Source organism: Myxocyprinus asiaticus, chromosome 26, assembly GCF_019703515.2.
Source record: "Myxocyprinus asiaticus isolate MX2 ecotype Aquarium Trade chromosome 26, UBuf_Myxa_2, whole genome shotgun sequence".
Classification (NCBI taxonomy): Eukaryota; Metazoa; Chordata; class Actinopteri; order Cypriniformes; family Catostomidae; genus Myxocyprinus; species Myxocyprinus asiaticus.
The window spans coordinates 1,022,720-1,040,918 of record NC_059369.1 but is presented as its reverse complement, the minus strand read 5'-3'; the positions used below and the strand labels follow the sequence as shown (position 1 = coordinate 1,040,918).

Below are 18,199 nucleotides of genomic sequence, written 5' to 3'. Positions count from 1 at the left end.
AGGTCGTCAGCAAAATAACCTGCGCATGAAATACATTTGGACGAGTAGCTTGAGAACTGGATTCAGCCTCGTCACATTTTGCAGGTGGCAGGTGCTAGTTTCACACCCTGGCCACTGTTTAATATATTTGGCGACTTCCCAGATCCACGGTTTTGCCATTTCCCGATATTGTCGGTCATCGTCTGTTCGCAATCGGCATCGGGTTCTTTGTAAGACATCGTCGATATCCGATTACATCGTCCTATTGCCCAATAGGAAAACTTTTGTCCATAAGTCTTGGTGTTCCAGACTTTAAAGCCCTTTATGTACTTGCACTTATATTTAGAATGCAATTCCATGAATGGCTCCTAATTGCGTCAAGATGGTGCCACGGATGGCCGCCTCGGTGTGGAGCTCTCCAATTCTTTTGTTATTTTTGTTTGTTTGTCCTGTGTTTAGTAATCTTTTTCAGTTTTACCAGGGACGAACTTCTGAACGTTAGGCAGCATATACCAGACAGTCTTTTCCCGGTTTTTGACTATTCAGGCACTTTGCTGGACATTTTAGTCGGAGGCGCAGCTGTGCTGTTCAAAACAAGAGGCGGTGGAACATGCATTTACATCAGTGAGGGTTGGTGTACAGATGTAACAACGTTAAAGAAGATGTGCTGTCCTAATTTGGAAGTGCTCTTTATTAACTGTAAGCCTTTCTACTTGCTGCGGGAGTTTTCTTAGTTTATTCTGGTGAGTGTTTATATCCCACCACACGCGTGCGTGAATGCAGCGTTGCAACAGCTGGCTGATCAGATCACAGACACGGAACAACAATACCCGGACTCAGTTATTATTATCCTTGGGGATTTTAACAAAACAAACCTCACATGTGAACTGCCCAAATACAAACGGCACATTATATGCCCAACCTGAGACAGAAATATAATGGATCATTGCTACACAACAATAAAGGATGCATATCGCTCTGTCCCTAGAGCAGCTTTCGGACTATCTGATTACTGTCTGGTTCATCTTCCAACTTACAGACAGAAACTAAAATCTGCTAAGCCTGTTGTAAAACTGTAAAGAGATGGACCAATGAAACAGAGCTGGAACTACAAGCCTGCTTTGACTGCACTGATTGGAGTATTTTTGAGGCTACAGACTGAAGAACATCACTGGACCCTTTCTAGATCCCCTTCAATTTGCTTATTGAGCAAACAGGTCTGTGGATGATGCAGTCAACATGGGATTGCATCATATCCTGCAACATCTGGACAGACCAGGGATATATGCAAGGATCTTTTTTGTGGACTTCAGTTCGGATTTCAACACCATCATCCCAGCTATTCTCCAGACTAAATTACACCAACTCTCTGTTCCCACGTCTATCTGTCAGTGGATTACCAGCTTTCTGACAGATAGGCAGCAGTTAGTGAGACTGGGGAAATTCACTTCCAGCACCTGTACAACCAGCATTGGTGCCCCCAGGAATGTGTGCTCTCCCCACTACTCTTCTCCCTGTACATAAATGACTGCATCGCCAAGCACCCCTCTGTCAAGCTCCTGAAGTTTGCAGACGACACCACAGTCATCTGCCTCATCCAAGATGACGATGAGTCTATATACAGAAGGGAGGTTGAACAGCTGGCTGTCTGGCACAGTCAAAACAACCTGGAGCTGAACACGCTCAAAACGGTGGAAATGATTGTGGACTTTAGGAGGAACACCCCAACACTGACCCCCCTCACCATTCTAAACAGCACTGTGGCAGCAGAGTCATTCAGGTTCCTGGGCCATCCTACCTCTTCCGCCATTACATTCCCTTGCACTGTATATAACAGATTTGTATTTAAATTTGCACTACGTGTGTGTGTGTGTGTGTGTGTGTGTGTATATATATATATATATATATATATATATATATATATATTATACATACATATACATATATATTATACATACATATACATATATATTATACATACATATACATATATATTATACATACATATACATATATATTATACATACATATACATAAAAGTTTGCATACCCTGGCAGAAATTGTGAAATTTTGGCATTGATTTTGAAAATATGTCTTATTTAAGGATGGTGATCATATGAAGCCATTTATCATCACATAGTTGTTTGGCTCCTTTTTAAATCAATGATAACAGAAATCACCCAAATGGCCCTGATCAAAAAGTTTACATACCCTTGATTGTTTGGCCTTGTTACAGACACACAAGCTGACACACACAGGTTTAAATGGCAATTAAAGGTTAATTTCCCACACCTGTGGCTTTTTAAATTGCAATTAGTGTCTGTGTATAAATAGTCAATGAGTTTGTTAGCTCTCACGTGGATGCACTGAGCAGGCTAGATACTGAGCCATGGGGAGCAGAAAAGAATGGTCAAAAGGCGTAACAAGGTAATGGAAGTTTATAAAGATGGAAAAGTATATAAAAAGATATCCAAAGCCTTGAAAATGCCAGTCAGTACTGTTCAATCACTTATTAAGAAGTGGAAAATTTGGGGATCTCTTGATACCAAGCCAAGGTCAGGTAGACCAAGAAAGATTTCAGCCACAACTGCCAGAAGAATTGTTCGAGATACAAAGAAAAACCCACAGGTAACCTCAGGAGAAATACAGGCTGCTCTGGAAAAAGACTGTGTGGTTGTTTCAAGGAGCACAATACGACGATACTTGAACAAAAATGAGCTGCATGGTCGAGTTGCCAGAAAGAAGCCTTTACAGTGCCAGTGCCACAAATGACAACACCTTGACACGCCTCACAGCTTCTGGCACACTGTAATTTGGAGTGACGAGACCAAAATAGAGCTTTATGTTCAACCATAAGCGCTATGTTTGGAGAGGGGTCAACAAGGCTATAGTGAAAAGAATACCATCCCCACTGTGAAGCATGGTGGTGGCTCACTGATGGTTTGGGGGTGTGTGAGCTCTAAAGGCACGGGGAATCTTGTGAAAATTGATGAAAAGATGAATGCAGCATGTTATTAGAAAATACTGGCAGACAATTTGTATTCTTCTGCACAAAAGCTGGGCATGGGACGCTCTTGGAATTTCCAGCATGACAATGACCCTAAGCACAAGGACAAGTTGACCCTCCAGTGGTTACAGCAGAAAAAGGTGAAGGTTCTGGAGTGGCCATCACAGTCTCCTGATCTTAATATCATCGAGCCACTCTAGGGAGATCTCAAAATTGTGGTTCATGCAAGACGACTAAAGACTTAGCATGACCTGGAGGCATTTTGCCAAGACGAATGGGCAGCTATGCAGCCTGCAAGAATTTGGGGCCTCATAGACAACTATTACAAAAGACTGCACACTGTCATTGATGCTAAAGGGGGCAATACACAGTATTAAGAATTAAGGGTATGAACACTTTTGAACAGGGGTCATTTCATTTTTTTCTTTGTTGCCATGTTTTGTTTTATGATTGTGCCATTCTGTTATAACCTACAGTTGACTATGAATCCCATAAGAAATAAAGAAATGTGTTTTGCCTGCTCACTCATGTTTTTAAAAAAATGGTACATATATTACCAATTCTCCAAGTGTATGCAAACTTTTGAGCACGACTGTGTGTATATATATGTATATGTGTGTGTGTGTGTGTGTGTGTGTGTGTGTGTGTGTGTTTATTTATATATATATATAAATATATATATGAGTATCATTTGCTCAAGTGGATCTCTTGTGTTCTGTGATGACTTGCGCTATAGTCGCGTGAAAATATGGCTTCAATTGCGCCGCATTAATGCATGTTTCAGGCTTGATGAATATTCAGTGTGTATAAAGTGCTGAACATGAGCTGAAGATCATTAAATCTAAAATTTCAATGCAAAAAAAGGTAACGTGTCATTTGACCATTTCTGAATTAAATAAATGCATATAACATTAATCTCTCTCGCTCTAATCATTCACTAACACGTTTATGCAATAACTTTCCCTGAGCTGATCTTTCATGTAATTATGATAGAAAATCCAGAATTAAGATAAGAACTGGATATGAGTGTAGGTCAGATGACCAGATTTTAGATAAAAAAAAAAAATAAAAAAAAACCGCACATTTGAAAGTGGCCCTGAATGAGGTGCCAGATCTCATCTGTGGTATTGATGTTTACACCCATAGAAGAAGATCTGATCAGTGCCAGATGTCTGTGGAAAAAAAAAATGGAATTGGTTGACCATGTAAATGCAGCACAAAACCCTTCTGAAGCATTAATGTGTGTTTTGTTTTGATTTTTTGTGTCATGCAGAGATCATTCCTCGTTCAATCCTCATGACGACTTTTGAGGGCACTCATTATCTGCTGTGTGCTCTGGGAGATGGAGCACTCTTCTATTTCGGATTGGACATTCAAACAGGTTAAACAATTGTTCCACTGTTGAGTATTTTCAAGTGTTTTTTAGTTTGTTTCCAGGACAGGGGACACCATGTAATAAAGCAGAAGCGTGTGTGTTCTGTGTAGGTGTTTTAAGTGAACGTAAGAAGGTGACTCTGGGCACTCAGCCGACAGTTCTGCGCACGTTTCGCTCGCTCTCCACGTCAAATGTGTTCGCCTGCTCGGACCGACCCACTGTCATCTACTCCAGCAACCACAAACTGGTGTTCTCTAATGTTAACCTCAAAGAAGTAAACTACATGTGCCCGCTCAACTCTGAGGGATACCCTGACAGGTATAGCACCTCAAACTCGCACCAAGAGCCAAGACATTTTGCCCCAAGTTTTTTCGTTAAATAATAGTAATACATTTCTATGGGCCTGTTCACACAAGGGGTTTTGTCCAGTAGATATTTTTTTCCTCATATCTAGTACCATGTTAATACAGCATTATGCAAAAACTGAAGTTCTGTTACCAATGCCATTGTACAAATGCACTGTCAGCCATGATTCATTTATACCGCAGAAGCATCCAATAACGGGATTAGAACATATTTCACCCTCGCACTGAGGATCTTTTCTGAAAGGGGGAAAAAAACTTGTCATATTTATATTTAACTTCTACTAGGTAGACACTGTGGTTAAAGAATTGGACTTTATCGTTCACCCGTGTATGTCAGGTAGCAGAAGTACTAGTAAAGTCATTTGTCATACAATGTAATAAACATTATAATACTTGGAAACATTATAGCTTGAGAATAACACATGCTCATAGTTATCGGTATAACTTGCATAATATGTTAGGGATCATGTACAGTCAGCTGGTCGTTATTGCACAAAAAACCCCGACAGGGTGGTCAGGATGTCAGCTGTACAATATTCCACTTGTTACATGGCTACCTATCAAATAAATGAAAAGATGACTCGCAATACACGGATGAGCATTCTGACATCAATTTATCGACGGATATGTGGTCGCTACTTAGAAATATCAGACCACTGGATGATGCGATTGACTAATCAGAATCAAGTATTCCAGAGAGACGTGTAATAAGCACTTTTAGACACCTTAACAAATTACAACATATTTTTACAGCATTTATTAATCTTTGTTAATGTTAGTTAATAAAAAAAATTGTTGATTGTTAGTTCATAGTGCATTTACTAATGTTAACAAATACAACTTTTGATTGAAAAAAATGTGTTTGTATATGTTGAAATAACATTAAATAAATCAATAAATGTTGTAAAAATAGTATTCATTGTTAGTTCTTGTTAACTAATTTTGTTAACTTATGTTAACAAATGGAACCTTTTGTAAACCTTTTGTAAACAATAGTAAAGTGTTACCGGAAACACTAAAACAAATAGTAAAAGTCATTACCCCCAAATCATCTTCATATCAGCACAACAAATGTGCACCTTTAAAGTGTCTTTTATTTAGCATTAAAGTGTGTGAAGGAGCCGAGGGCTGTGAACACCTTTAGACTGAATGAAGTATTTGTGTCTGTATTTTTGGAAGCATCAGTGTCATTTTGTCCTGATATTTCAGTTTGGCTCTGGCTAATAACAGCACTCTGACCATCGGCACTATTGATGAGATCCAGAAACTCCACATCCGAACTGTACCACTCTACGAGTCACCCAAGTGAGTGAGTGTGTGTGTGTGTGTTTGTGTGTGTTTATAGAGACTTTGGCTTGAATGCATGCAAGTGATGGATGTTGTATTGAGTCCTGTAAATGAAAATGGAACTGCTTAAAGTTCATTGACTACTGTCACCTGTTTATAAAAGATTATTTGTGTGTGTCACTGTCTCTCTTGTGTTTGTATTGTGTGTTTGGCAGGCGTATCTGTTACCAGGAGGTGTCTCAGTGCTTTGGAGTGTTGTCCAGTAGAGTGGAGATGCAGGACGCCAGTGGAAGTACAGCAGCAGTGCGGCCCAGTGCCAGTACACAGGTGTGTGTGTGTGTGTGTCGGGCACAGATGGCTCAGAATGATCTAGTCCAACAACTAATTAGTTGATGAATGACATAAACTAGAATTTTTTTAGCCGCACTGCTTTAATTATGCTTCTCTTAGACCGTTTGCAAGGTAAAATCCTCTCTGAGAAGTTTTTAAACTCATACCTTGTCTCTCTTAAAGGCATGCCTCAGGTCTTTAGTGACCCCCTTTACCTTATCCATTTTTTGGAGTTATTCCCCCACCTCTTTAGTATTCTTAACCTTTCCATTATAAAAAATTGAAATGCTTAATTACCAAAATAGGGTATAATGAATAGGGTCGTTAGTAGGGGTGTAACAGTTTGTATTTCTCACGGTTCTGTTTGTATCACGGTTTTAGGGTCACTGTTTCAGTATGGTTCAGTATTTGTTTTGTTAAAGAAAAAAATATTACTGCCAAATCCAAAGAATAATCTATTTGGAAACACTTTAACCGGTTTGCCCTTAAATAACAATTGTTGTTTTACAACAGTTACCATAGTTTAAAGGTGCAGTATGTAAGATTCAGAAACCCTTGTTATTAATGACACCTGTGGCTGTTAAGTGAACTGCAGCCAGCTACTTGTTGCTCATGCTAGCGCTCGTGCACACACTCCATAGGGAGTGTGTGCACGAGCCAAAACAATGACGTAATGTACAAAGAGACTGAACATGATCCACCGGCATCATGCTGACAGATGAGGTAGCATAATTAAAATGACACAGTTATGATTGTTTTACTACAAACTTTGAGACTAAACTAAAACTACTTATCAGCTAACATAGCATACTGATACACACATACAGCTACATACTACCGAACTATACCAGACAGTTTACTGTTGCACTGCACTGTTATATTGCACTATTGTATGTTTTGTATGTCACATGTTGTAGTACGAATAAAAAACCCAGCGTATTTGCTTGAATTTATCCTGTATACATGACTTTTATTATAAAGAGGAGATCATTGAAATTATTTGAAAGTTACGAAGCAAGGTAGCTTGCAATTCGTCAGCGTTAGCAGGCAAGATCAAGTTAGCTAAAATTACACAGATCGATCCTTATGGTACTATATTTCACATGCGTTGCAGTTATGTAAGCTTACCTGTCCTTTAAGAAGAATGCCAATTCAGGGTCGGATTTGATACCCAAAACCGAATGAAGGTCCCTCCAGGAATTAAATAGCAGAATTCCGCTGTTGAATAGCGGAAGAGAAGCTATTACTGTCTGAGGCAAGGCTCTCTGGAGCGCGCATAAACGTCACAACGTCACTTCCCAGCAAAAGTGACCCGCTCCCTTCACATGAAAATCAGTCTACAGGCAAACTAAGAAGTCCGGGAAGGGCTAATTTTTTTTTAAGTTGAGTTACAAGCCGTTCACACATTGGCAAAAAAAACAAAAAGGCGAATATTACATGAAAATTGTTACATATTGCACCTTTAACCATGGCATTTGTAGTAAAATCATAGTAACCACAATATAAACATGGTTACTGTTATGGATACAATATATAGTAAAATCATGGTTACTATATAGAAACTACAGTATTACTGTTATAAAACAATGGTTAATTGTATCAAAACCATGATTTCTACTCAGAACACCATGATGACAGCAGTCATGGTTACTACAATATTACTATAGTAAAACCATAGATAATTTTTGTCAGGGTCCTTAAAAAAAAAATAAAAAAAATTCTCTAATTACTAAATCAACATTTTAACTTAATACCTGCACTAATACACTATATGCATCAACATAAAGTGCATTTCAAACTCATCTCAACATATTCAATATTCGGAAGCTGTACATCACTATAAAAGGAATAACCTTGATATTAGAATGCATACGAGAAGGGATGTTGTGATAATGCTGCGCAAGGAAACAAAGAACTTGCATGCGCGTTTTAAATAAACCCTTGCGCGTTGTTTTTTTTATTGATTCATATAGATAACAAAGAAAAGCAAAACAAATATACACAGAATCAACATTTAACCCCCACTATTTAATGTTGAACCAAATTTTCAAAGGATCTCAACACTCCACTTTCATATAGGTCACCTAGTGTATTAACCTCCCTCAAAATCCACTCTGACCAGCAGAAAGGGGATTATTAATACATAATTTTGGGTTCAGCCATATGCTCGAGGCAACATTTAAATGAATGTCTGAATTAAACACTCTGGACACTTTTGTCCATACCAAGTGCAAATGCGAGATAACAGGGTGTAACTTCTCTGATTATTTTGATAGAAAGGCTTTGCAATGGCGAAATAGGGGCAATAACTTCCTGTTCAATACAAAACCAGGGAGGGGCTCTCTCAGGTGGAAGTGACCAATGAGCCAAATGTCTGAGACCGAATGCAAAATAATAAAATAAAATCTTGGATTGGCCTAACCCACCTTTGTCAATCGGCCTATGCAGTTTAATTATTACTATGTAATCTGGGACGTTTACCATTCCAAATGAAGGGCTATGCTATCAAATTGCTTGAAATAAGAGAGGGGGACATCTATAGGGATGTCTGTTTGGGCCACTGGAAGGTGCCCAGCTGAAAAGCCATTACCGGGCAGTATGCTGTCAGAGCCAAAGTTTCGGATTTAGAACAATTAACTCTGCATCCCGAGAACTTAGAAAAGGAATTAATAATTCTGTGGAGGCAAGGCATAGATCTAGTAGGGTCGGAGACGAATAATAAAATATAATCTGCGTAAAGCAAAAGCTTATGCGCCACACCTCCCGCCACCACCCTTGGAAAATCATCCTCCTTTCTTATCACAGCTGCTAATGTTTCCAGGGCAAGACAGAACAATAATGGGGAAAGAGGGCAACCCTGCCGGGTGCCCCTATCCAGAGTAAAATAATCTGAAATTAATCCGTTTGTTTATACCGCCACTACCAGGTGTCTATAAAGTAAATTAATCCAACCAATAAAAGTATTTCCAAACCCGTACATTTCCAAAACTTTAAAGATAATCCCATTCTACCATATCAAACACCTTTTTGGTGTCAAGTGAGATGGCAGTGAGCAGAGTCTGATCATTCACCACTGACCACATGATATTGATGAAACGCCTAATGTTATCAGAAGAGCTACGGCCTCGAATAAACCCCACCTGATCTATATGTTTAAGAGATGTCATTACTTAATCGGTTAGCCAAAATTTTTTACAATATTTTAACGTCTAGCTGGATGAGGGAAATTGGAATGTAACTCTTACTCTCGCTTGGATCTTTGTCCTTTTTTAGAATCAGACTGATCCAGGCTTGCGTCGTGGTTGGTGGAAGCTTCCATTCTTTAATGATTCCATATAAACTTCTAGCAAAAGTGGAGCCAGTTCTGTAGCATAAGATCTAAAAAATTCAGCGGCAAAGCCGTCTGGCCCCAGAGCTTTGCCTGTAGGCAAGGCCTTAATTACCTTGTCAAGCTCCTCCAAGGTTATCTCAGAATTGTTTTGTCAGTTTAGGAAGTTCTAATGGTTCCACAAAGTTTCTAATATCCTCATCAGTAGATGAAGATGTGGAACTATAGAGATCAAGATAGAATTCTTTAAAAGCATTATTAATATCAATGGCAAATATGGCAAATGGCAAATAAAGGTAAATATTTCACCACCAGCAGATTTCACTGAGGGAATGGTAGAAAAAGACTCTCTGTTTTATATATCTAGCCAGTAGTTTTCCTGCCTTGTCCCCCGACTCAAAGTATGACTGTCTTGCCCTGAATAGCCAAAACTCCACCTTCCAATAGTATTATATCTGTATTTCAATTGGGTCAGTTCTCTGAGGCCATCAGACGACATTATGCGCTTCAGCTCTGCCTCGGCACTTTTAATATTCCCTTCCAACTCCACGAGTTCTTGTGCTTTGGATTTTTTTTGGTGAATTAGGCATACTGTATGATCTGACCCCTAAGAACCACCTTAAGTGCCTCCCAAGCCATGCCCACAGAGGAGACTGATGACCAGTTGGTCTCCATATAAACTTTGATTTTAGCCTTTAACATTTGTTGGAATTCAGGATTTTGCAAAAGGAATACATTAAAGTGGCAACTATATGATTTCCTTTTCTCCATATGTGGCAACATTTCTAAACTCACCAGGGCGTGATCTGAGACTAAAATGTTCCCCACTGAGCAATCAACAACAGATGAAATGAGGGACTCATTTTTAAAAAAAAAAATCTATTCTAGAATAAATCTTATGGACTGATGAAAAAAAATGTATAGTCCCTACCAGATGGGTTCAAAAGTCTCCAAATATCTGTAAGACCAAGATTTTTACACATCCTGTGAAGCGACAGTGTTGCTCTAGGGGGCTTACACACTTTTTCTTCACTATGATCAAGGACTGAGTCCATCAAAAGATTAAAATCTCCTCCCAATATTATATCATGTGGGGTGCCAGCAGCTTGCAACATCCCTTCAAGATCTATAAAAAAGCCCTGATCATCAAAGTTAGATGCGTAAATATTAGCCAAAATAAGACCTTTGCCCCTGAATTTCTGCTAAAACAGTAATGACTTTTCCTAATTTTTCTTTAATCAGTTTGAGACATTTGAATTGTAGATGCTTACTTATTAGTGTAATGACTCCCCGCTCTTACTTTAGCCAGCACTAAAGAAAACATGTCCACCCCATATCTTCCCAAATTTTTCAGCTTCCTGCGGGGAAAAATTCGTTTTTTGAAGAAACACTATATCATGTTTCTTAAATTTAAGAAAAGAAATAACCTTCCTTCTTTTTATGGGGTGCCCCAACCCATTCACATTCCACGTGGAGAGAGACAATCCACTCATATTAACATCTGGCATTTTGACATAATAGAAAAAATAGATTGTCAAAAACAAAATTATAAAGACCACATTCCAACATTAGTGCAACAATCGAACCCCAAACTTCCCCCGAACCAAACAAACAGAAAAAATAAAAACTTGCGCATTAACCCTGTGCACGACAGCACCAACTGCCTTCTGTCCTTCTAAACTCAAACAGTCAAAAGAAGGTGTAGATTCATCCACATAGCTGTCTCGAAGGTGTGTTCCTCCACAAAACAACTCCAACTGCTAGGCGTAACCAGCACAAAAAAAAAAATGTTCAGTGAGTCGGCCACTCGGCTGCAACGTGAGTACCACAAAATAATTTATTCATTCCATTGACTTTATGAAGGACATTGCTTGCTGGGGACATGTGAATATTTTACGCCCATCCTTAGCATCTATTCTCAATTCAGCCGGGAACATCAGTGCAAAAGCCACCTTCCGTTGATGTAAGAGATTCTTGCATTCCTTGAATCGATCAAATTTGCAAAGTCTGGGAACAAGGAAATGCTGTGGTTCTTCCAAGAAAGCCTTCCTTTACTCCTCGCCTCGAGTAACACGAGATCTTTATCGGATGATCTCAGAAATTTGGCCAGAATTGATCGGGGCCTGTCTCCCTCAGCGGATCGCTGAGCAGGAACCCTGTGAGCTCGCTCGATTTCCAGCTTATGGCCTGTTATGTCGAGCAGACTCGGAAAGAGCCCGTCCAGGAATTTCACCATATCCTGACCTTCTTCGGCCTCAGGAATTCCAAATTTACAGATCCATTCAGGTGCATTAGCAGAGGTTGTTTGATGCTTTGTTTTCTTTAACCAAAACTTGTGCTCCAGACACGTCATTAAATGTGAACTGAACCGACCGCGGTGCCAATGCTTCCCGAACCGTGGGTGGCGAACCGTATGGTTGTTTTTTGTTTTTTTAACTGAGAACCATTACATCCCTAGTCATTATTGACCTGAGATGAAAATTTAGTAGTGTCATGATATATACATTTTGGGGCTGGGAAATTATTTCTGCGATTAATAGTTGACTGTTTAACGCATTAAAAAAATATTTTGTTCATGAAACTTCACTAATATTTTTACAGACTTCCTGTGGCTAAAATTTACATATATAAATATCCAGTAGGTACACACTCGACTGCACATCCTAGCACAGAAACTGACTGTGTGCAACAGTGCACACTTATTTAGCATATAACATGCAACATAATAAACACAGGAGTGGATTTACTGTATGGAGAATGGAGACTTCACCCGCAAGTGTTGAGCAAGGTGTGGGAGAAATACGGGCAAGCTGCTGTACTGTATCTCTTCGCATTGCACAAAAATGCTCTCTCACTTTCATCTCAACCAGTGTGAAAAGCGGAACCGTGTGAGTGACCCAGCGAGTGCGCGATACGGTAGTGACTGAGAAGGACCTGTCCATTCAGCAAGCTGCGGACAGGTATACTTGTAGAGACTGAATGGCAGCTGAAGAAAATACTAGTTTTGAGATTTTTAACTCCAGCAAATTAAACCTCAGCATTCAGTGTGTTTTATATCTGTATGTATAGTGTGTAATAAAGTTGGGGTATTTTAGTTGGGACTAGAATCTGAGTTACAGTCCAATTTTAATGGACTTGGACTTGTCACGTACTCTACTTGTATACTCTGACTTGACTCGGACTCGAGCCTTTGGGACTCTGGATTTTTTTCAGAGAAAAAATAAATAAAAAATAACGAAACAGAAATGAACACAGATGCAGCTATAGCACCCCTGATGTCATAGACGTAGTCAGAGAGTTTCACCACACATATGCACGCACACAGGCACACTCATCAGTCAACCAAATATGCTTGAACATTACTAGAGACTGTATAACATCGATAACTGAGGTGGCTGGCACGACGAACACAAAGGTATGTAGCCAATGCATTAGAAACTAAACAAGGCAGTTTCTCACGGCACGGGACCTGACAACCGATAAAATCCCACGTGACATTTGTGCAGAGAAGATGGCGCTCTCATCGCGGTTAAGAACTTCAAATCAAGAACTTCACTGAGTCAAGTCAGCCATCATGTCTCTCACAGTTTACTAAAACAACATCAAAATAAAAATACAGAAAAATAGTATTAAAATTGGATATTAAATCTTTTTAGGCATAATGTATCTAAACATGTAGGCTTCTGTAGTCTCACGCAGTATTGTCAGCTTGAACTGGTCCATAATAGCTTGATGAATTAACTGTAATTTTTTAATGGTCCGAAATTTTTTTTTATTGCTAAAGCAGACAGCAACTCTAAACAGATAAACAGCACCTATTTATTGTTAGAGGAAGTGACCCAAATCTAAGTGTTACATGTTTTCTTACAGAAATGTTAACAGCCTTCCAATAAATTGAGTATTAATTCAAAGATTAATCTCTCATCTAAACACTCATGTTATGTTTTGTGATAAACTGACAAAATAAAGTTACTTTATTTTATTGCAAATGTGAAAAGTCCGGAGTGGACTTATATGTGTACCATTTAAGCCCACTATGCTTTTGAAAATGTAAATGCTTCACATTTTACTAATTAAACACCTCAATTTTGATTATTTTTGTAGGTTTAGACCTCAAACATCAAAACCAGTTAATTAAATATTTAGTTTTTGAATCCTGCAAGCTTTAATCACATTGGTCTCTGCATATTCATTGTGTTCCTGCAATGAAAACAGATTCAGTTTAATATGAGGTTCAATGGGTTATTTGCTCAGTGGGCTTATTAGGAACACGGGTCAGTGGAAAATAAACCTCAATTTAAAGAAGTCAAGGTAAACACAATATTTTTTTTCATGAATTAAAAACACTATTACAACATAGAGCATGTTTATTATTGTTTAAACAAATAAAATAATTATTCTGCTTTTAAGCTTTGAGGAAAGAGGCTTTTCAAAGGCACTTTTCCTTCTAAGCCCACATGAAAACAGGTATATTTCTGGATTATAATTACAGACAAAAAATATCAAGTGGCATTTGATTTATTAATTTATCATTCCTCGTCTGCTTTGTTCATCTGACTTCAGATAAATGGCTTTTTTTTTTTTTTTTTTAGGTAATCAAAAACAGTGAAGTTTTGGAACAACTTCCAAAATGGCCTGCGAACAGTGGTAGCACATGATCCTAAATAACTCAAGAAATAAACAATTGATTGGCTCCAAATAAAAAGTAAAATGATACCAACAAATATGTACATTTTCCTCTGCAACAACAATTTTTTCTCCTTCGTCTTTTTTATATTTCAGAATAAAACAGTAAGTGGTCTTGTATGGTACATGGGCTTAATAGGGCCACATCCCCTACTCTTTTCAAAGCATTGACGAGCTGCTTAAAAACTTTTACAGCTTTTTCCACCATTCACAACATTTAATCATGGACAATAAAATATTAGGATATTTTGGGCAGCGAAATGTTTATAAATTAATTATAGACTATAAAATGTATTATTCGATGGCAGAGCTTGGGTATAAAGCTAAACTTCATGTTACAAGTTGAATTTAGTTGGTTATGTTGGTTTAGTTGGTTAACGTATATTTAGTAAGTTTTTATTTAATTTTTATTGTAAACCACTGGGTAACTTATGCACATCTTTGTTTAGCCTATATCTTTTGAAGGACAATTCTGTTAAATTTATGACTCAATATTATTATTCTCCCCTGTTTTTGCAGTTTAAGAAGAGCTCAGTGAAATTTTCTTTGGTTGATATTTAAAGATTTCATAATGATTGAAGACCAACGCGGCTGCCGCTCAAGCAAATATAGAATATTTTTTATCTTCTGTGGCAGCTCCTGCGAGAGATGCACACAGACGAATCAGGGTTTTAATAAAAAAAAAAAAAAGATATGAAAAAAAAACACGAGAAGGGGGCATATATAACATATATACATTTTTGTTTCATCAGACCAGAGGACATTTCTCCAAAAATTTAAGATCTTTGTCTCCATGTGCACTTGCAAACTGTAGTCTGGCTTTCTAATGGCAGTTTTGGAGCAGTGGCTTCTTCCTTGCTGAGCAGCCTTTCAGGTTATGTCTATATAGGACTCGTTTTACTCTGGATATAGATACTTGTCTACCTGTTTCCTCCAGCCTCTTCACAAGGTCCTTTGTTGTTGTTCTGGGATTGATTTGCACTTTTCACACCAAACTATGTTCATCACTAGGAGACAGAATGTGTCTCCTTCCTGAGCGGTATGATGGCTGCGTGGTCCCATGGTGTTTATACTTAAGTACTGTTGTTTGTACAGATGAATGTGGTACCTTCAGGCATTTGGACATTGCTCCCAAGGATGAACCAGACTTGTGGAGGTCCTGGCTGATTTCTTTTGATTTTCCCATGATGTCAAGCAAAGAGGCACTGAGTTTGAAGGGAGGCCTTAAAACACATCCACAGGTACACCTCCAATTGATTCCAGTTAGCCAATTAGCCTATCAGAAGCGAATTGCCTAAAAGCTTGACATCATTTTCTGGAAATTTCCAAGCTGCATAAAGGCACAGTTAACTTAGTGTATGTAAACCTCTGACCCACTGGAATTGTGGTATAGTCAATAAAAAGTGAAAATCTGTCTGTAAACAATTATTGGAAAAATTACTCGTGTCATGCACAAAGTAGATGTCCTAAACGACTTGCCAAAACTATAGTTTCCTAATATTAAATCTTTGGAGTGGTTAAAAATTAGTTTTGACGACTTCAACCTAAGTGTATGTAAACTTCTGACTTCAGCTTTAAGTCATATAATGCAAGTTATAACTACTTACATAAACATCTGGACATCCGGTGTATACCGGATTATCTCCTTATGGTTCAGCACGTGTCTACAAACAACATTGAATCGTAGTGACAGCTAGCCAGCACACCCTCATCCACTTTCATTCATTTCTGTTTTTTTTTAAATTCAGGTTCCGGGGCTTTTGTATATCAGTGGTTAGATGGATCGATCAGATGTCCTTACCAGGAATATACTTTAACGTCTGTTGTTGTTAATGCTTGAGGACTTGCTATTGGCTGTTGTCATTGCATAATTAATGAGGTACATCTGTGCAGGTTATGGGGACTGTTTGGGGGTGTTATTAATTAACATTTAAAGTTATTGGGGGTTATAGTTATGTTTTAAGTTCCATTTAATGTTAATTATGTTGTTTTATATTATGACATGGGTTTATTTTCTAGTTACCCTGGGTGAGAGTAGTGTTCTTTTGAGTTAGGTGTGATACTGTTTGAGGAAATGACTGCTAACTCATATGTTTCAGAGCCATGAATCAATTGCTTCAGTAAGTGATTTGTTATTTTGAAGCGCTCGAAATGCCACAAATTGACGACACCTGCTAGTGAACTGACATGACTTGGCCAATGTGATACACAATTAGAAGCATTGATTCAAAACAAGTGATTCGTTAACATCTTGAAGCTTTACAAAACAAGTTTCTTAAGTTCCTGTCTCTTGTTTAAATTTGCTGAATTTGCTGATCTATTGATTTGCTTGAGCGAGACATCAGTTTGATCATTATTATCTATCAAGAACAGGAAAGCAATGATTCAAAGGGGCTAGCAGTCAGTCCTTTTCAGTCAGTTCCCATGATATATTACTGTTAATGCATGCACTGGAAGTGCGCATATTTTTATGTCAGCCGAAGGTCAGTTGAGGTGTCGGCTAAAATTGGGGTGGCCGTGGTAAGTCTACCGCTCACAGCCTCATTGTTATTCCCATTAAAAATCAAAGATGGCGCTAGCGTGAATAAGGTCTATGGCTACGTTCACATCACAGCTGAATGTGGCCCAAATCAGATTTTTTCACTCATGTGACAGATCTGTTAATTGGATGATCGCATGAACAGCCAAAAGCGCTTTGAATCTGACATTTTCAAATCCAAATCTGTGCCACTTTCATATGTGGAAATAAATCAGATACGTATCAGATTTTTTTCCAATGTGTCTTCGGTGTGAACAGCCAGGTCAGATTTAATGTGACTTTTACATTCAACATTCGTCACTTGATTTGATTTCCAGCGTATATACGCCTATTATATTTATAAACTTTTAGTGCAATCATATCTGTCTAGTTAATGCATTCAGTTTCTTTATAAGGAAAGAAAATAAAAGTATAAGCTTCAACAGTTGGGTTCAGTGATTAGTTTGGATTGCACGTTAAAAATGCGTATGAAAAGATACAGATGTAGATTTAAATAACTTGCTCTTTGCTTGTCGCTCGCTCAGAAAACACAGTTTCTATATTTCTCAAATTATCAAAAGACGAATGCAAGCCAGTCAATGGAAATATGAAATAAAGATAACTCTTATTACCTTACATATATGTAATGCCATTTTTCTTGCTGTCTTTCCATTTTATGGTGTGTTTCGCTCATAGGTAATATTACACTTTGATGATAATTTAAATTCCACTATACGAAGGCAGATGACTACATAGAAATACTTTATCCATCAACGGTCTTTCTCCATTACTCGCGGACATATTATCAGATAGGCATGTGTCCTATCTGAGTTAAAAACGGATAATTATATTTTTTAATTATAATTTAATTATTCAGACTATAATAATGAACATGCTGGAGTTTGTTATACGCATGCATACGGTGTGTTACACGCATGTGGGTCAGTTTAGGAGTGCCGGCTGTTCAGGCCAGTGTCTGATATGGGCTACATTTACAATGTCATGTGAATCGGGGGCCTGGGTAGTTCAGCGAGTATTGACGCTGACTACCACCCCTGGAGTCGCGAGTTCGAATCCAGGGTGTGCTGAGTGACTCCAGTCAAGTCTCCCAAGCAACCAAATTGGCCCGGTTGCTAGGGAGGGTAGAGTCACATGGGATAACCTCCTCGTGGTCGCGATTAGTGGTTCTTTCTCTCATTGGGGCGCGTGGTAAGAGTGAGAGTAGCATGAGCCTCCAAATGCAGAGTCTCCGCGATGTCATGTACAACGAGCCACGTGATAAGATGCACGAATTGACTATGACAGAAGCAGAGACTTGTCCTCT

At 38.5% G+C, this 18,199-nt stretch overlaps 2 protein-coding genes across 5 annotated transcripts in view; one reads left to right on the top strand and one right to left on the bottom strand.

Annotated features, from left to right (window-relative positions):
- tspan4a (tetraspanin 4a) overlaps positions 1 to 18,199 on the bottom strand; it is a 214,022-nt gene that overhangs the window by 5,344 nt on the left and 190,479 nt on the right. The window lies entirely within an intron of this gene.
- ddb1 (damage-specific DNA binding protein 1) overlaps positions 1 to 18,199 on the top strand; it is a 57,663-nt gene that overhangs the window by 25,593 nt on the left and 13,871 nt on the right. Inside the window, exons 15-18 of the mRNA XM_051657352.1 lie at positions 4,260 to 4,367; positions 4,472 to 4,679; positions 5,936 to 6,031; positions 6,229 to 6,340. Coding sequence (XP_051513312.1) covers positions 4,260 to 4,367; positions 4,472 to 4,679; positions 5,936 to 6,031; positions 6,229 to 6,340 — 524 coding nt within the window. The remainder of the gene's footprint in view (positions 1 to 4,259; positions 4,368 to 4,471; positions 4,680 to 5,935; positions 6,032 to 6,228; positions 6,341 to 18,199) is intronic.